Here is a 20734-nt window from a genome sequence, read left to right as displayed (position 1 = left end):
ACTCTTTTGTAACTTACAAAGTTACAAAAAGAAAATAAGTATGATTTTGTGTATCTCTCCTGATATTTAAGATCTTATGAGAATATTTGCTTTTTTAAAAAAAGTGGGCTGTATGACAAATGATAAGCAGCATTATATTTATTTATTTATTTGTGTGTGTCTGTCTGTCTCTCAATGGACCTTTATTTTATTTATTAATATGTGGTGCTGAGAATTGAACCTCATACATGCCAGGCAAGCTCTTTACCACTGAGCCACTACTCCAGCCCAGTTAGCCTTATTAGTAACCCCAAAATACAACAACCCAAAGGTCCATAAACCAATGAATTTATGAACAAAATATGGTCTATCCATACAGTGGAATGTTATGTAGCATTTTTTTTTTAAAAAAAGAGTGAGGTGCTAATACTTGCTACAGTGGAGATGAACTTCAAAATGTTATGTGAAAGAAGCCAGACATAACTATTGTGTGAGTCCATGTATGTGAATTTTCAAAAATAGCAAATAGATTTAGACAGTAGATTAGTGATTTGCCTGGGACTAGAGATAGGAAGGAGAAGTAACTGTAAACTGAGGGGTCTTATTGGGGTGATGAAAATATTCAAAAACTAGATTGTGGTGATGGGTTCACTGTTGAAAAATCTACCCCACCCCTCAGAAATCGAATTATACAAATCGGGTGAATTTTATGGTATATAAATTATACCTTGAGCTGAGGCTGTGGTTCAGCGTGCACTTGCCTTACATGGATGAGGCACTGGGTTCAATTCTCAGCACCATGTATAAATAAATAAAGGTCTATCAACAACTAAAAATTTTTTTTTCAATAAATAAATAAGATAAATTATATCTCAATAGATATAGAAAAGGTATGATGTTTATTATGGAAAGAATTAAATTAGAAATAAGGAGACTTGGGGTTGGGGGTGGAGCTCCTTGGATAGACTACTTGCTGACCGTGTGTGAGGTCCTGGGTTTGATCCCAAGGGAAGGAAACAGGGAGAGCACCTGATTTGATAATGACAGGTTTGTATTGAGTACTCAATATTCTATTAAATATTTTGAAAGATGCAAAAGTATAAGAGCAACTCTTTTCAAAGTGTTTTTTAAAGTGCTAAGAGGGCAAATACTACTTCACCTTCCATACCTAGGACAGGTGTTTTGTGGTTTTCTTTTTCACTGATCCCAGAATTCTTCTGAACAAGCCACTTACTGGGTCAGAGTAAGCTCTAGAGGTGAAATCATTTCAACATCCATGTACGAAGAGTAAAGGGCCAAGTCAGGAGAGCAACACTGGCTCAGGTGAGGTCTCTTTCCAGGAGAAGGATGAGCTTGATTTGAAACAATGAACTTGGCTTGCTGGAGACAGGAGCATATAATTACAGGCACAGAGAGGAAAGTGAGCATGACAGGTTAAAGTCACCACCTAATGGGGAAGAAACACTGTAAGTCTACTAAAATTCAGGTAGAATATGAATGGAAGAACATGGATGTTAAGTTGAAAAAGATCACTTAATATCCATGGTATTTAGTGTTTAGTATTACCCTGTCAACAAATTATACTTGTTTAGTTTTAACTCGGTTGAATGTGTTTCATTGTCCCAAGCAGTATAGAATGGGTGTGATAAAGACAGTCAGTAGAATCATTTAAATATAGCGAGTCTTTTCTTTTGATCCAAATCATTGTATACCAATAACTTAACTTGGAACAAGGTTAAACCCATTGTGGAATCTAATTAAATTACTACCTAGTAGCGTACCTTCTATCAACATTTCAGGCCAAATCACTTTATGCTCATGAAACTATTCTTAAAAGACCTATGTTATATAGCATATATGCAGTTATGTAGTTAAACCAGAGTATAGATCTGTTGTATATTGCATCACAGAAACCTGAGAGATAAGTAGTATATATCTAAGTACAATTTTGTTTTCAGCTTGCATTGGAAAGAAGTTACCTGGGTATCATTGCTTTTTTTTTTTTCTTTTTCCTTATTAATCAGAGTCTAAATAGAATAGGACACTTCTTTTTAAAATAGTCATTTTCTTAGATCTTCCTTCTGTATTGTACTAAATTATCCCTGATGACACAGATTTCCTCAGTACCTACTCCAACCACTTATACCTTCCTAAGGGATAAGGACAGATTAGGATAAAAATGCCATCTACTTCTGCATAATCAGTAACATTATGAAAGAATTAGCCCTTGCAAAGAATGTCAATACTTGATTATGGAATATAACATTCCAGATTGAAGGGATAGCATGGAAAACTGGTCACATTTATCAAGAATCAAAGAAATAAGATAGCAACCAGAAAATGAACAGAGAAACACAAGAGATTGCTAAGGAAATTGGAATCCAAAATGATTGACAACACAGAAGAATTGGTGGGAAGTTTCTAAAAAAAGGAAGGTGTGTTAGTGTTAAGATTTTTCTAAGAGTTGAGCATGGTGGCACATGCCTGTAATCTCAGCAACTCCAGAGGCTGAGGCAGCAGTGATTGCAAGTTCAAGGCCAGCCTCAGCAATTTTTTTTTTCCTGAGAGTATTTCAGACTTGTTGGAGGACAAAGTGACCACATAGAGAGTTTTCTTTAAAACAGTGCAGTTGCCCACTCAAGAGTGAAAAAAGCTTGAGAGAAGGGAAAAGTAGAAGTGTAGGACGGCATCATTGGTGGAGAGTTGAGGTTGAAGGTTTATGTGTAGGTCACATGCTATGGGCTATATCAGAAATGATTCAATTGGCCTTGATTATAAAACAAGCTAGAAGAAGTGTTAATGATGACTTGATGGATTAGATGGACCATGTGATTCATATCAGAACTAACAAAATGGAGGTCATATTACTTCATATTGATCCCTGCAGGGTTCCCTAGAGTGCAGGACCAGACTGGGGAATTACTACTTCATGTTATAGAAATACGCCACCTGTCTAGGCAGCTCAACAGGGAAGTCAGGGAGAGAGGAGAACAAGGCACCACTCAGCTCCTTAAAAAACCCGAAATTACACCCATAATGAAATAGTGCTACACACATACCAGAATATCTAAAATTAAATCCTGATCTCACCAAATGTTAGGATATAGAATGAGAACCCTCTTGAACTACTAATGAGAATATACATTGGCTCAATCTCTTTGAAAAAACATTTTGGCATTATCTACTAAAGGAAAAAATATAAGCATCCAGGGGTGCTTGGGGATTTAGCTCAATGGAAGAGCACTTGTCTATCATGCATGAGGCCTTGGGTTCAATCCCTAGCACCAAAAGAAAAAAGCCCTTTGTCCTCCCTTTAAAAATTAAAAAATAAATAAATACACTTGGACATAGCAGTGTTGCTCCTAAATTTTTTGTTTGTTTTTGTAGTTACAGATGGACAGAATGCCTTGATTTTGTTTGTTTATTTTTATGTGGTGCTAAGGATCAAACCCAGTGTCTCACACATGCTAGGCAAGCGCTCTACCACTGAGCTACAGCCCCAGCCCCATTTTTAATTATATACCTGCAAATATAAGCACATGTGCACCAAAACCATAACCAGAACACTCAAAAGCAGCACAATTTATAATAGGCCAAAAAATTGGAAACAACTCAAATGTTAAACATTTATGGATAAATTTTAACATTCATACAATGAAATTGAGCTGATACAGCAGCATGGATGATTGTCAGAAATAATGTTGCATGAAATAAGCCAGACACAAAAATACATACTACAAATCTAGTATATATGAAGCTTAAAAAACAGGCAAAATAAACATGAGTATATTTAAGTGTTCCTACTTGGGTGGAAAACAAAGCAAGAAGAGATTATCAAAAGTCAGTACAGCAGTTCCCTTTGGGGGAAAAAGAGAGGGTGGTGACAGGAGGGATACCACAAAGGCGCCCAGGGTTGGTATTAGGTATGTGATGATCCACTCAGGTCCCTGGGTTTTTTTTACTTATCTGTGAGTGTTAAAATAAAAACAGAAAGTTGCAGCAGGGAGGGACTTCCCTCCAGGTCCTTCCTGATTTCCGCTGACTTGTTCTAACTCCTGCATCTGCCCCAAGAGGCCTGTATAGTTTTTCCCCAGCATGTCATTCCTTCATTTAAGAAAAGGCCACGTACCCCACATTATGTGACATCTTAAAGTCCTTTACTTCACTTATATTTGAACTATGAAGATTGATGGAAATGTACAATTGAAATTCTCTTCATGAGTAGGCATACATCTGTTTAATTTTTCCACTTAGACTGTAAATTCCATAAGATCTAGAAAGGTTTTTTTTTAATCCCGCCTGTTGCTTAATGTATAAGAAGTGTTTGGTAAAAGGTATAAAGTTAGTAATTTAGTCCATTGGATACTAAAAATAATGTTGCCACATATAATTTTTAAAAAAATTTTTTTTAGTTGTCAGTGGACTTTTATTTTATTTATTTATATGTGGTGCTGAGAATCAAACCCAGAGCCTCACACATGCTATGCAAGTGCTCTACCACTGAGCCACAGCCCCAGACTGCCATATATAATTTTTAATTCCATCACTACACCCACTTAAGTTGATTTTGGACTTTAAAAATAACATAGTTGGACTTTGGAAGTCTTCCCAGTGATGGCTGCTCTGTTTAACTTTGCTCTGTTTTGTTTGTTTTTAAGTCAACGAGTGTGGCTAGAATTTTTGATTAATTCACTCTTTCCCTTTCAGTACCATTGTCTCCTATCCTTTATGAAGTTCAGTATTGAAGTCATGTATATTATTTTAAGTGGCATATTGTCAGCAACTAAAGGAGCTTTATTTGCTTTGTAACATTGCCTCCTGGTTTAAATTTGTTTTCAGAAATGAAAATCTGCATTTTTTAACATTCTAGAAAGGTTCTTTGTATTTAGTTTTACATATTGATTATAGACTAAAATTTAGATTGTAAGCATACCTTATATACCCTAGTCACTATAATCTTTATATTCTACCAGGAAATTAATTTTTCTGTTCATATTTTGAACTAATATAGATATCTGTAGATTGTAAGATGATTTGTTTTATAAAAGAGAGGCAGATATGGGTATGTGTTTTAAAATGTATGGATTCTTATAAAACAATTTGTTTCTTGTAGTAAATGATCTTTTGTGGAACATTATTTTCTGTTGTGAAAGGCATCTGAAAATCTGTGGTTTCCTCTAGTTCCTCTTTGAACTACTATTAAGAGCACCCCCATCCCAGCCCAAGTGTGGCACACAAGCCAAACTTGTGCTCAGGACAAACCATTTCCCAGATCAGTTCTGTTTGTCATGACACCTAGATCACTTTTCCTAAATTGAACTGCCTCATCCCTAAATGAATTGTTTGACTCATTTATCTAACTGCCAAGAAGCAATTTTGTTTTGAAGAAATATTTAATATTTTATTTCACAAAAATCCCTAAGTAGCTTTTGGGGAACAGACAAGTTTAAATGCTTCAGAATAGTTTGTTTTTAATATTTATTTTTTAGTTGTAGTTGGATACAATATCTTTAAGTAATTAATATATTTTTATGTGGTGCTGAGGATTGAACCTAGGGCTTCACTTGCTAGGCAAGTGCTTTACTGCTGAGCCATAACCCCAGTCCCAGAATAGTTTTTAAACGTTGGTTCATCATTGCAACCTTTCATATCTAGTTATGTTCATCCCTGTTGCATATTTTATTTGTAGCCTTAATTTATTGAAGAGAAACTGCTATTTCTAATATTTCTATTGTAATAGTCATATGGCTATTTCTTAGGTCCCTTTCATACATTTTTCTTGATGACATCTAAGGACAGTTAATTTGGAAGTAGGAAGCATATAAGACAAAACCCATAGTTTTTCCTCTTCGTTCAGTGATTATCATATTTTTCCGTGTTTTCCTTCTCTACCAAGTACTTTATTAGTGGTTCTTAAGCCTGGATGCAAATTAAAGTTTTCTGGGGAGTGTTTCAGCTGGGTGTAATCCTCAGAGGTTTCAGTTTAATTGGTCTGAGGTTGAACCTGGGCATTTTGACTTAAAAAAAAAAAACTCTCCAAGTTATTTCATTGAGCAGCAGCCAAAATTTGAGAACCACTGGGCTAAATCCTGTTCTATCCCAAGACATTGTCCCCCATTAATCTCCCATTCTAGTACCTTAAAGTGTTCTCAGAAAATAATTTTTCTGATTCACTGTTTACAGCTAAGTCTTGTTCGTCATCCTCCCCACCAGAGTAAATGTAAGTATATTAAATCCATAGATTACTTTAGTCACTGGGTTAAAATCACCTCTTTTAACCAAACCTGTACGCAGGACCACAAATACACTCAAATGGACTAAACTGGATTTTTACTACCTCTTAATGGTACCTCCTTCTCCCCTTGGGGATTGAACCAGGAACTTCACCTGAGCTCTATCCCCAGATATTTTCATTTTGAGACAGAGTCTTTCTTATTTGTAATCCACCTACCTCAGTCTCAGTAACAGGGATCACACGTATATACCACTGTTCCCAGCACTGCCTGTTAATGTTCTTGATTCTGGGATTTTTGTTTGGTTTTGTTTTTGCATCCTGTTATTCACATGGTTGGCACCAGAAGGTAATACTGTGTAATTCAACAAGTGTTTCCTGGGCATCCCTACAGGGAAGGTGCCGAGGAGAGCAGAGAGCTCCTAATCTCACTAGGGCCTCGGTAGTCCATACATGAGGACTTTAATGAGTTAATGTATATATAATGCAAGGGCATAGTGCGTGTTACACATAAAATGCAAGAGCATAGTGTAGTAAGTGGTTAATGTGTCCTGTTTTCTGTCTTTCAGGTATCCAAACAATTGACTCTACCCAGGCTCTGTTTCTTCCAATTGGAGCATCCGTCTCTCTCCTAGTAATGTTTTTCTTCTTTGACTCAGTTCAAGTAGTTTTTACAATATGTACAGCAGGTAAATGAGTTTCTCTGTCTGTTCTTAGCACACTGAAAGGGAAAAAAAAATCACCTTTTTAAAGATAATTGTTCAAAAATTATGCAAGTTTTTCTTCATTATATTTCAGTTTTTTACACCCTTTAGACCTCCTTCATGAATCACCTGATATTCAGACCTGTCAACACAGTCTGAAAAAAATGCTAGGGATTTGAATATTCATGAGCTTTATGACACCAGAACAGTATTGGTTTGGTTACCAGAAGGTCCAGTTTGGTGTAGCGGTCATTGGCAGCCTCTACAAATGCTTCTGTAGATAAAAACATTGCTAGCTAATTAAAATAATTAAAGGGTCAACTCTCTGATCTGTTTTCAAGCTAAGAGATGATGGAAATACCAAAAAAAAAAAAATGCAAGACTTATTAGGAGGTCATCCCCCAAACCATTATTTATCTTTTCTTACTGAGTTAGGAGAGAATGAGAAAATCTAGTCATATTATCCCTAATTCAAACCAGGTATTTTTGTTTTAAGGAAGTTATTTGTTCAATAGTAAAGAAAGATTCTCTGGTCAATTAAATCATTTCCACTTTTTTTGGGAAATGACTGTTTCTAAAAATGCCATTTTTTAAATAATAGATTTCTTTAAAAAAAAAAAATTAACCAGACCCTTTCTTTCTCTAGTTCTTGCAACGATAGCTTTTGCTTTTCTTCTTCTCCCGATGTGCCAGTATTTAACAAGACCCTGTTCACCTCAGAACAAGTAAGGACTTGGAACTTTGCTCTTAGTTATAAATGTGTGTTTTTCTTTCATGCTTGGTAGCACTATTAGGAGTTTTAAATTTCTAGTGTTGACCAAAGCACAGTAATATCAAGAGATTGAGAAGCCAGATGTTTGATCTTTTAAAACTAGAATATAGTACTTCCTTTTGTACCTTTTCATGGCAGAGAAAATAAAAACAAATCTTAGAAATTAGGAGTCCTTGCAGTTATGCCCCTGCTTAGATTTTGAAAGAGGAGCAGTTTTCTTTTGGTGAACACTTCCATTCCTTTACTGGTGACCTAACGGGTGTGAGCATAGTGGTTCAATTCAGATATTCTTTGCCTTTCTTTTTGGGTGCCCTTTGGCATAATGATAGCATTCACACCTCAGCTCCTAAAATCATTGCTTGTGGGAACTAAGTTTATGCTAACGGGGATGTGGTGTATTATGTATGCACGTGGAAATGTTCACTGGGAGCAGCTGATTTTCCCAGGATAACCAGATGATAACCAAATATATTTTAGTGATCTATTTATATTTAGTGATAACCAAATATATTTATCATCATACAGATATTTATTTGCCTTTATTAAATGAATTGAACTGTTGGCATTCTTCAGTTTGTTTTCCACTTAAGAATAGAATTTTCCCTCTTAGCTTCTCCAGAGTTCTTGTTTATTATAGTATTGAAGATTAAACCCAGATGTGCTCTACCACTGACTCCATCCCCAGTCAGTATTCATTTATATTTTGAGTTGCTGAGATTGGCCTTGAACTCAAGATCTTTCTGCCTCAGCCTCTCAAGTCATTGAGTCATTGAAATTACAGGCATGTGCCACTATGCCTAGCTTGTCACAACTCTTAAACTCCCATGTTGATAATTTGGTCTCAAAAGTACATTATCGCCGGGCACAGTGGTGCACATGCCTGTCATCCCAGCAGCTCGGGAGGCGGAGTCAGGAGGATCACAGGTTCAAAACCAGCCTCAGCAGTGGCGAGGCATTAAGCAAGTCAGTGAGACCCTGCCTCTAAATACAAAATAGGACTGGGGATATGGCTCAGTGATTGAGTTCAATCAATCCCAGTACCAAATAATAATAATATTATCAAATCAGAAAAGTATAGTTCCTCTTGAGTTTTCATAGTTCACCCTTGGGCTTTTAGATTTCCAGGTATCGAGGTGTTGCCTACTATTCTCATCCAGCCATCCTTACTTCTGATCAGGAAGCGCCAGGGTGCTGAATGCAGTGTGCCCGCCCCTCTAGTAAATGCTGTGTGTTTTCCAGGATTTCCTTTGGTTGCTGCGGGCGTTTCACTGCTGCTGAGTTACTGTCCTTCTCTTTGTCTGTCATGCTTGTCCTCATCTGGGTTCTCACTGGCCACTGGCTTCTCATGGATGGTAAGTAACTAAATGTAAACAGACTGATTTGACTTAACATGATTTTGTGGATAACTTAAGTTTGTGCAGTTGCAGAACCATCATTGCAGTCAGTTGTGGAGCATTTTTATTCCTCATACCCTAAAACCTATACTCACAGCTGTCAGACTCCACCCCTCTGTAGCCCCAGGCATCTTATTTTCTGTCTGGATTTCTCTATTTTGGACACTTACATGGCCTTCTTTGTCTGACTTCTTCCACTTAGCAACATGTTTTCTAAGTTGTAAACATGTCATAACCTGTATGGGTGCTCTTTTTTTTATGACTGAATATTATTCCATTACCAGAGTTTTTTAATTCATTCATCAGTTATTTCCCCTGTTTTGTGCTGTTAATGAATAATGTGTGAATTATTTTATTATTGCTGTATCTTTAGATTGTTTTTTAATCTTTTCCTGTTATAAATAATCCTGAGGTAAAAATACTTGTTCTACCTCTTATATATTTCAGATCACTTAGATTCTCCCCCGCTTCCCCTGCTCTACTGGGTATTAACCTGAGGACCTAATACATGATCTGCCACTGAACTATATCCCCATCCCCAACCTAGCTAATTTTTTAAAGATGAATTCCTAGACGTGGAGTTACTATAACATATGGGTTTTGAAAAGCCATAGCAGTTTAGGCTCCTGTGCACAGCATATGAGAATTCCCCTTCATTGATGATGATGATGATGAAATAATGACAATAACAACTAAAATTCATTGAGTGCTTTTTATGCACTGGGTGCTCCACTGAATTACCTCATGTAATCCTTAATATAACTCTTGGAAGTTGGAACAGTTATGGTTCCCAGTTTGCATATGAGGTAACTGTGTTCAAACAAGTGATTTAGACTCTAAGTTACAGAGCTTCTGTGTATATTTCTTACTTAACTACCAAACCACCTTGAAAATACTTTTCCAAAAATCTCTTATCCTTCTTCAAGTCATTCTGGAAACATTAGAAAACTTTAAGACCCTGCTGTCATTTTTCTCAGTTTACTTTCCTAATCTCAAGAAACAGAAGTCATTAGAAAATGACTCTTGTCTGTCTCATAAAATCTGCTCACCTTTTCCTTTCCTTTGGTGGTTGAGAAGGGAAGCAGGTTAAATATAATCAGTTTTATACTTACTTGTAATACTATCTAAAGAATTTTTAATGAAGGAATTTGAAAATCAGAAAACTACAGGTATGGATGGCATCTACTCCTGTTACCATTCCAAGCAACCACGAGGTTAATCCAGCTGCCAAGCCTGTACTCTGCCAGTTACCATGAGTTGTCATTCAGGGTCTCTAAGCACAGAACCACCCAAAGGGATACCTGCCATCCAGGCCTCAAGTTCAGGAGTGACTAAGTTACGCTGACAGGATCTGTCTGCTTTCTGTGATGGACCTTATGTGTGCTGAGTAGGATATTGGGGGTTAGGTGTTTTTATATTTATGATTTGTTTAAAACACTTGCATCAACTATCAGAATTTATTCAAAACCAAGGATGTTCTGTTCATGATCAAATTTGGACAGAACCTGATTAAAAGGGATTATAAATTTATTTTTTAGGCCCTAATTGGCCTACTCAGTAGATTTTTTTCTGCATTTTCAATTGTTGCTGCAATTTCCCTCTATTTGTACAAGAACCTGGTTTTTTTTTTTTTTTTTAAACCAGTTTACACTAAGCTGCTTTTGTGAGTAGAATTTTTAAGAAAGCCTTTGAGGTTTTTGTTTCTCGGATTAGTATTTGATACGTGTTTGTCTTCTTTTCTGCTACTACAAGAGTGTAGCTTCTTGCCCTGATCTGTAACATCCTGAAATAGGTTGCTCTCAGCATGGAAATTAAATTTCCAAGGATCCTCTGCAGAATCAGTTCATCTTGTGGACAAGTGAGATTTGGGAGTGAGGTTTTTTAAATGAGCATTTTTATTTTTAGTTAATAGCTATCCTTTGAAGTTAATGTGTAGTGGAAATAGGCTGATAGATGTTTTGCAGTGCTATATGAAGTTTTCATACTAAAAGTGGACTTGAGCATTTTCTTAAACTGAAACCTAGAACTTCATCTACTCTTCATCTACTCTCAGTTTCATGTGGCAAATTAACCTTTTAAATTTGGGAAAGCTTGGAATTATTTGACCAGTCCATGGTGGTCTGTTGGCTAAAAGCTGATAGGTTGTCTGTTGAGGTGCTAGGAATCAAACCCAGGGCCTGGAATGCCCCAGGCAAGCGCTATACCACTGAACTACACCCCAGCCCAAGCTGATGTTTTGTTTGTTTATTTGTTTGTTTTGGTACTGGGGTTTGAAACCAGGGGCACTTAACCACTGAGCCACATCCCCAACTTTTTTTGTATATTTTATTTAGAGACAGGGTCTCACTGAGTTGCTTAGGTCCTCACTAAGTTGCATAGACTGGCTTTGAACTCGAAATCCTCCTGCCTCAGCCTCTTGAGCTACTGGGATTACAGACGTGTAGCTGATGAATCTTGAGTCCACACAACTTAGTGTTTCAAGGATCGTTGAACCAGGTTCACTATGTGCATCCCCTGACCAGTTTAGGGACTAACAGAATCTTGATACATATCTAATCCAACCCCTCATTTTAAAGCAGTTGCTACTACCCTATCACCAAGAAATGTTTAGTGCTAGGAATCGAAAAGTTGATATTTTTATTTATTTTATTTTAAAATGCTAGACTCTGGTGCTTAGTCTGCATAGGTATGGATATCTCAAGATCCTCTAACAACAGGGGCACTGCTTAAGACCCCACAGGTTGTATATTCCTTGTTGAGAACACTTGTAGCTCAGTTTAACATATCATTGTCTTTACCCCTGACCTTCCTCGTTGTGGAAGACAAGGTGATACAGAGATGTCAGTAATTAATTTAAAATGACTACCTAAATAACTACGATTTATAATTTACTTCCCTAACACTTTTGGTTAATTTACAATTAGCTTTACAAATAAACTTAACTTTCAGCTATCAGGGAGTCTTGGGAAGTTTTCAAACAATATGGAGCTTCTTTATTATATCTAGAAAAGCCAGTGCTACAGTTGTTGAAAAACTATAGATATATGTGTGCAGTGAACCTTGTCCTCAAGGAGCTTCTCTTGGTGCTCAAGTTTAAGAACCTCTGCTGTGTGAAGAGACTATATAGGGCCAGGTAGAGGCAGAGAGACCGGGTGGTTACTGTAGCAGTCCAGGCTAGAGACAGTGTAGCTTGTACCAAATGTTATAAGAGAGTATTCCAAAATGAGCCACAGATTTTGGTCTGCACAACTAAGAGAATAAATATAGACATCTACTCTGGTGGGAACCAATTTAGAGAAGAACTTGCGATAGATTAAATGTGAGAGGCCTGTTGGACATTCAAGGAAGTATTTCACTTAGCCCTAGTCTGTATGAATCAGAAGTTAAAAGTTGAGATACAGACTGGAAATAAAAATGTGTGATAGACTGAGATTGGAGGAGATCATCAAGGAAGTGAAGCAGAGGTAAGAGCAAAATTGAGAGGGCAGGTTCAGGGTCTGGGAACTGAGGAAGAGCTACAGCAAAACCTAAAAAGGAGCAGCAGATACAGGAGAGGAACCAGGAGTGTGCACTTTCCTGAAAGCCACGTGAGAAGGGAGCCGGAAGCCATCGATGGTCGTGTACAGATCAGCTGAGATGAGCACAAGGGTTCCTTGCTGCGCTTAACAACAGGAGGGTCCTTAGCAGCCCCAAGAAACTCTGAAGTAGCAGAGAAGAAGCCTTTGAGGAACGGGTGAAAGAGGTGAATATGATCTAGTCAGTCTTCAGGTAATAATGTCTGACTTACAGAAAGCGAGCGGAAGAGGGGAAAAAACCAACCACCACAATAAGGGAAAAACCAGGAAAGTAAAATATACTGTAGAACACATAGTTCCCATCTCAGCTCCCATCTCATTAAAAAGACCGCTGATTGGGGGCTGGGGTTGTGGCTCAGCGGTAGAGCACTCACCTAGCACGTGGAAGGCCCTGGGTTCGATCCTCAGCACCACATAAAAATAATAAAGGTATTGTGTCCAACTACAGCTAAAAAAATATTTTTTAAAAAAACCCTGCTGATTGAAAAAGATTTAAAAAACATAAAGATCCTGGACTGGATACTGGCTTAGACAAACTGTATATAAGAGACACTCTGGAGTCTATTAGAGACATTTGATTGAGATGAAAATTCATTGAAATGGAAACTCATAATTGTTGGCTTTAAAGCAGATTTTAGCTGGGTGTGGTGGCAGGTGCTCAAAATTCCAGTAACTTGAAAGGCTGAGACAGGAAGATTGCAAGTTTTAAGCCAGCCTCAGCAACTTAGCAAGACCCTGTCTCAAAAAAATATAGAAGGCTAGAGAATATAACACCCCTGGACTAATCCCTAGTATATAAAAGAAATTTTTTAGCCAGGAGCAGTGATGCACCTCTGTAGTCCCAGCTACTCAGGAGACTGAAGCAGGAGGATCGAAAGTTTGAAGCTGGCCTTGGCCACTACATCTCTCAAAATAAAAAGGTCTGAGGGTGTAGCTATGTGATAGGGCACCCTGGGTTTAATCCACAGAACCAAATGGAAAGAAGATTTTGTGATCTCGTATTTTAAAAATACACATGCATGGCTTGCTCACCGTGTAATGCCCTCCATGTTACAATACAGCAAGATATAGTCCTTGACAGATGACAGCACATTGTACTTTTCAGTCTCCCTACCGAGAAATAAAATTTATTTTCTGTATAAAAATACATGTGTAAAAAAATTCTGGGAAGATGTTTTACACCATTTATCTCTGGAGAGTGGCAATGTAGGTTTTGAAACCTTAACGGTGTTCTCTAGTTTTCTATATTTCTATAATGTAGCTACTGCTTTTTAGTAAGTATTAAGGAAAATAGAAGGATTTGGAGACAGCTCAGAGGACCTTTTTGTTGAGGAGGGATCTTTATGTGAGTGTTAAAATACAATGCAAATGTGTAATATTTCTAATAAAGGAAAATCCTATAAAGAGAGAAGAGTGACTGGCTGGAAGGACATCCTGAGCGGAGGAAAGGGGATGTGGTCTAGGGCACAGTTGACTCTAGAGAAAGGACAGTGCAGCCACAGCAACAGGGGATGGCCAGGAATGAAAGCAAGGGGGTCTCAACTGAGCCTGACCTGCCGCTGTATGGTCCAGCACCATATCTAGCGGGAGACAGGATGCTTCTCAGGGCCCAGCAACAAGAGTGTGGGTATAAGTGCCTAAAATTATAGTTCAGGGCCCCCAGACTTCAGAAGGAACCACAGACTATTGGGTGGATAAGCTGAAGAGCTTGTGGGAAGAGTCACAAACCTGACTGCTCTCTCCTCCCCAGCTCTGGCCATGGGTCTCTGTGTCGCCATGATCGCCTTTGTTCGGCTGCCTAGCCTCAAGGTTTCCTGCCTGCTCCTCTCAGGGCTTCTCATCTACGATGTCTTTTGGGTAAGCATCTGTTTCCTGAAAGCCCCTGCTCTCCTCATGTGCAGTTGAAGCATTCACTGCTGAAAGCCGTCCACTCCAAGTACCCAGAGCCTGCTCCCCGGGCCACTCCCTGCAGCCCTGCACTGCGCACGTTCACAGGGTGCTGACAGCTGGTTGAGCTTTCTCCCCGTAGAGCTGTGGTGCAGTAGCTCAGGGTGGAGGAGGCAGCCAGCAAACGAGCTTCCCTGCGTGGGAGCACCCAGTTCTGTTGGGGAGTCTCCGGGCACGAGAGACATTGGGAAACCTGGAGGCACACTTGAAGAGCAAAGATTTTCTTCAAAGCATGAAGTCAAAGAAAGCATTGATGAGCTCTGCTCTGAGAACAGAAAGGATGATGCTGAAAGCGAGTTGCTTGCAGCCCCCTTCACTAAAGGCACCTCTCTACCCTGGCAGGTATTTTTCTCAGCCTACATCTTCAATAGCAATGTCATGGTGAAGGTGGCCACACAGCCGGCCGACAACCCCCTTGACGTTCTATCCCGGAAGCTCCACCTGGGGCCAAATGTTGGGCGTGATGTTCCTCGCCTGTCTCTGCCTGGAAAATTGGTCTTCCCAAGGTAGGACTGGCCTGTTGGGTCTCATCCCGTTTCCTGCCTCGGTTGTGTGTCTTGTCTTCAGCATTCTGGCCCTAAACTGAAAAGGGCTAGGAGGCCACCATCTCTAAGTGAAAAAGTGAGGTTGAGAATACCGACTTGACTTTCCAAGATGCATCACCGAGTGATATGGGTGTTGTGTTTTATATTTGATCGATGTTACTAAACACCTGAACATCATTGCTAGTCCTGTTTTATTAATTTTTTAGTCCTGGGGATTGAACCCAGGGACCCTTAACAACTGAGCCACATCCCAGTCCTTTTTGAGACAGGTTTTGAGTCGCTTAGGGCCTAAGTTTCTGAAGCTAGCTTTGAACTTGGCGATCCTCCTGCCTCAGCCTCCCAAGTCACTGTGATTACAGGCATGTGCCACTGTGCCCAGCTTGTTCCCACTTTCTAAAGTTGGCTAATATTAATAGAATCAGGATCATTTTTACTTTTAAGACACTCATATAAATGTTCCAGTAGTAAAATTGAACATTTCCTGGAAATATAATCATGGCAAAATTAATGTGCTGCTTTTATCTCCTGTGTCTGGGAGTAGTCAGTCACTATTGACACTGCAAATAAGCATCTATCTCAAATCATGCTTTGCCCGATATTCCAGAGGAGGTAGTGCTTGGGCACATCACTTCAGCAGTCACTGACAAGCTGCTGTCCTGAAACACTGAGGCCCCGGATTGGAGACCTCTGCTGCCAGTTCCTAAGGGGCTTTTAATCTCTAAACTGTAAAACTAGTGTCCACCAGTAGAGATTGTTCTCTGCCCTCTGGATGAGTTCTTTGACTACTTAAAAGCTGACAGACTGGGGCTGGAGCTCAGTGGCAGAGCACTTGCCTAGCATGCGTGAGGCACTGGGTTCAATCCTCAGCACTGCATAGAAATAAACAAAATAAAGGCATTCTGTCCACCTACAACCACAAAAAAGACTTTATACAGTAGTAGAAATTGGATTGAGAGTGGCATTCCTAACATGTGACTCCACATTTCAGCTCCACGGGCAGTCACTTCTCTATGTTGGGCATTGGAGACATTGTGATGCCCGGTCTGCTGTTGTGCTTTGTCCTTCGCTATGACAACTATAAAAAACAAGCCAGCGGTGACTCCTGTGGTGCCTCTGGACCTGCCAACATCTCCGGGCGCATGCAGAAGGTCTCCTACTTCCACTGCACCCTCATTGGATACTTTGTAGGTAAGAGTGCTGGGAGCTGCTGCTCCTCTCGCTGGCTGCCTCCAATCTTTGGGATCACATCAGGTCTTCCAAGTGCAGGTGCTGACCTAGAGAGCAGAAACTGTTATCTGTTCAGATAACTAAAAAGGACCCCGCCCAGCCTGTGAGATGATGCACCCCGTCTCTGCTGTGGGACCAGCTCCCCACTGAACAGCACAGCTGAGAGCCACAGACACAGCACACAAGATCGCACCCTGGGCTCAGCATAAATCTTCCACAGAATTTAGTAAATGGCAGAGATTTACCTTGATTTGGTCAATATTTCTGTCACCCCTGACCTCAGACTCTCCCCAGGCTCAGTGTTTCTCCAGCCAGCTCCCCTACAGACAGACAGTGACTGACTGGGCTGTTCCATGCCCGTGACCGTTACAGTAGAGTGGATAGGGAAGAGCACCTCTCCCAAGCCTCCCAACATCAGCACTGTGCTCACCTGCAGCACTGCATGCACATGGGTTCACTTCCAGGCAGAAACCCTAACAGGGACAAGGCAAGTGGCATTACCCTCGTGAGGCAGTATAGGAGGCTCAGAGAGGGGGAATTCCTCCCCAGGGTTACACGGCTCGTGTAAGTATAGTAAAGTTGGAACCTGAACCCAGGGCTCTGCCTTCAAGTCCAGCGTCACACACCACAGGAGACAGAGGGAGAGAAGCCCCAGTCAGGGTGGAAGGGAGGGTTGAACCAGGTACCGAGCGAGGAGTGGGACTTGGGCCAGTCACATGTCCTTGGAGTTGCTCCACATTTAACTGCTGGAGCTGGGCATTTCATACTCTATCTGTGGACTGGACTATGTCACATCCTGTTTCCCAGGTGACAGGACCTCCCTTCTTTCAGGATCACTCACCAATGTCTTTCCTTCCAGGTCTGCTCACTGCTACTGTGGCGTCTCGCATCCACCGAGCTGCCCAGCCTGCCCTCCTTTACCTGGTGCCATTTACCTTATTGCCACTCCTCACCATGGCCTATTTAAAGGTGAGAGGAGGGCTGAGACTGTAGCTCAGTGTAGAGGGTCTGCCCAGCACGTGCCTGGGTTTTGATCCCCAGGAACAGGGCATGAGGTGAGAGAAGTGGGTGTAAACCTGCAAAAGCAGTAACTTGGCACTGACCTTGGGTTTGTGCACATACTCTCCTCACTGGAGGGGGTTCTGCTTGAGCCCCTGATCTCCTGATCTCGACTGTCATGTACGCTGGCCTGGCATTGGTGAACTTCTCTGGATTCTTAGAGCCACTAGTAGAAAATGGGATTGATTAGACCATTATACCAGCTGGTCATGGATTAATTGACTGAAATTCCAAGAGCCCAACTAGAGGGACTTCCTACTTCTTCTCTTAAAGCAGTACCTAGGGCTGGGAGTATAGCTTGGTGAGGCTCTGGGTTTGATCGCCAGAACCAGAAGGAAAAGAAGAACAGTCCCCTAGTACTCTAACATCTTTTTTAAATCATCTTGCATTAAGGCTTGGGAAGAATTAAAAAGGATTTAATAGAATTGAAGCAGTATATGGTAAAAACTAAATTCAGAGAGCACATTACCTCATTTTCCAAATTTGAATCACCATCTCATTTTTATAGCTAGGAAACAGGCCAAGGTTCCTTAACCTGCCTAAGGCCGTTACTGTCAGGGCTAGAACCTGTATTGGGCTAGAGTTGGAACAGAGTTCTTAAAAATCTTTCTTGCTCAAGGAGCCTGAGATCATCTCTTCTAGCAGGTTCTCCTTAAAATCAAGTTATGTTTGGTTTAATGCTCTTTGAGAGCCTGTTTGGAGGTTCGGGGGGGCGATGCAGCTACTTGGATGCCCTTGACGGAAGAACTGTCCTCCTTTATCAAGGAGGGTCGTCCTCTAGGACTGAATGTGCAGCTTCAGGAGGGACACACGTGGAGCAGTGAGGAAGGAAGGGGATACCCACCTAGCCAGACAGATCAACCCTGGCAATCAGTAAGGTGACAGATGTCACAGCCAGATCGCCCTCACAGCTATTGACTGCTCTCTGGCCCCCACAGAAGCAGTTTAATCTTGAGATTGAGAATCAGAAAGGACTTGTGGCTTTGTGTGCCTCTGTCTAAATCTAACTCGGATTGACTGTGTCCCTTCGTTCCTAGGGTGACCTACGGCGGATGTGGTCTGAGCCGTTCCACTCCAAGTCCAGCAGCTCCCGGTTCCTGGAAGTATGATGGATCCCACGGGAAGTGACCAGGATGGCCGGTGTCATCCTTTTCTCTCACCGCGTGGTTTTGTTTCCTCTTCTTAGAGCTGGCCTGGTACTCAGAAGTCACCTGTTTAAGGAACAGGCATATGACTGGAATCTGCACCTGAGGAAGCCGGTTGGCAGGGAAGGGTGCTGGCCCTGCTGGTCCTCCTGCAGTGGTAGGGTGGAGCCTTTCAGAGGGATAGGCCCTCCCTCCCATTTTTGGGGATCTGCACCGGACTGTTACGTGCGGGGAGATGGAGATTTGACTATTTAAAAACTGCAAACGGCAAGGAGTCGTTTTAGAACTTTTTGAACACTAAAAGGATTAAAAAAAAATTAGCAAACCGAAGTTTCTTCAGTGAACCCTCCAGAACTTTGGGACCAGTTTCCTGTGGGGGACTCAGTTTCAGAGAACTGAGACAGAAGCTCTTCTGTCATTATTTTCTTCTTTCCTTTTTTTGGATTTATTAAATATTTTCTGTGGTGTGAAGTGACTTATTAAATCCACAGACATTGAGTGACTTCTTACAACATACACATAAGGATTTGTTGTAATGAGTTCATGTCCACCCAGATGTCGTGTTGGCGGTGAACAAGGGCACGGTTTTTATACATACGTACATATATATATATATACACATGCGCACATAGATATATACAAATAAACAAAATTAAAACCTGCTAAGATCATGCTGTGTAGCAGACAGGGGCTTGCTGTGATTTTGAGCATGTAGAGCAGTTTACTGTGGCTTCCTTGTATAAGCTGCCGTCTCCCCGTCACAACTGACCCTGCAGTTACCAACCAGGATAGCATTTGGACTGACAGACTGTGGGCTTTGGGGGACTCTTAACTTGGTTTGATCAGTGTAGCAAATTAGGGATGAAAAGTTAAAACAAAGTCCTTTTCTTTTTACAGGCTTCTCCCTGCAGGGTTTTTAGTAGTTTCTTCCTGAACCAGTGCATGTAATATAGCAGCAGGTGTCTTTGTGCTTTCTGATCATAGTAATGTACTACCTGTAAATACATTTTTCTATTTTGTATTTTTTTGTATTTTTTTCTTTTTTTGGCATTTTGTTTCATTGGTGTGCTGTATTTTCCATGCCCTCACTCCCTTAAGAAAAAAAAAAAAAAAGGAAAAAAGCAACATAATCCTGTCCTTGCTGTTGTGATTATAGTCTTGACTTACCTGTGGTGACAACTGGGTACTGGGAACAAATGCCGTCTGAGACGGACCCAAAATTCCAGGAACCAGAGAAAGAACAGGACGTCCTTGCCTTCAGGAGCCAGCCCTGCGCGGGGTCTTCGCTCTGGTGGTACCTGGTGCGACGCGTGCTTACCTTTACCTCGGTGGCCCTCGGCCTGGCATTGTCCTGAAAAGACCCGATGACAGAGGCTGGAGAAGGGCCCACACACCCCAGTTCCTTCCGTAGAGTGTCCCCTCTGTGGCCTGCCTGTCCTCCCCATGCACTGAACTGGCGTGCCGTCATCTCTGTGGCATGCAGTTACTGGGTGGGACTCCCGCAGTCAGGGCACTGGGTTCTTCTGTTATCTTCAAATCCTGCTGAGGGGTTTGGGGTGTTTTGTTTTGTTTTGTTTTTAATAAATGACTCCTTTCTAGCCTTTGTCACATCATCTTCACATTTGGTGGCTGGTACCAAGCAGATGCGTCCCATCACCTCCTACTGCTCGGCCTCTTCCAAAAGGCCAATGGGAAGACCTTGTCTTTCTCCAGAATTGCTCACCTGGGGCTCTGGTTCGGTCATAGCGATTGTCCACAGCACTCAAGCCACTCGTGGACGTCAAGAATAGACGTGCTTGTGTGTTCATCAGCTGCGGCGTCCTGGGCCCTCGAGGATCCACGTGGCTCCACAGGGCGGGCAGCCCTCTAAGGATTCAGATTGAGGACATGAGCCTGTAAGGGGTAGAAATATCATCCTGGCTGTCACTTTGACTTTTCAAACTTTGTTGTCATTAAAAAAATCAAATTCTAGACAGAAGGAATGTAACTTTTTGGCCATCCTCGCTTCTCTGCAAGTTTGGGATAAGGGATATCTGCATGGCACTCAGGACTGGCACTTGGATTTCACTTGCTAGTCTTCAAAGTCCTTAAGACTGTGGCAGAGGCCAGGCGCAGTGGCACACGCCTGGCTCCAGAGGCTGAGGCAGGAGGATCA

General features: G+C 41.0%; 1 protein-coding gene across 1 annotated transcript in view; it reads left to right on the top strand.

Moving 5' to 3' along the window:
- Window positions 1–20519, top strand: part of Sppl3 (signal peptide peptidase like 3) — a 111292-nt gene extending 90773 nt beyond the window's left edge. The window contains exons 4-11 of the mRNA XM_026403425.2: window positions 6781–6900; window positions 7562–7640; window positions 8927–9039; window positions 14407–14513; window positions 14946–15109; window positions 16137–16336; window positions 17235–17344; window positions 18472–20519. Coding sequence (XP_026259210.1) covers window positions 6781–6900; window positions 7562–7640; window positions 8927–9039; window positions 14407–14513; window positions 14946–15109; window positions 16137–16336; window positions 17235–17344; window positions 18472–18543 — 965 coding nt within the window. The 3' untranslated portion in view covers window positions 18544–20519. The remainder of the gene's footprint in view (window positions 1–6780; window positions 6901–7561; window positions 7641–8926; window positions 9040–14406; window positions 14514–14945; window positions 15110–16136; window positions 16337–17234; window positions 17345–18471) is intronic.
- Window positions 20520–20734: the final 215 nt, after the last annotated feature.

This window comes from Urocitellus parryii, chromosome 3 (assembly GCF_045843805.1).
Source record: "Urocitellus parryii isolate mUroPar1 chromosome 3, mUroPar1.hap1, whole genome shotgun sequence".
In the NCBI taxonomy this organism is placed as follows: domain Eukaryota; kingdom Metazoa; phylum Chordata; class Mammalia; order Rodentia; family Sciuridae; genus Urocitellus; species Urocitellus parryii.
This window is presented reverse-complemented; position numbering and strand designations above follow the sequence as displayed.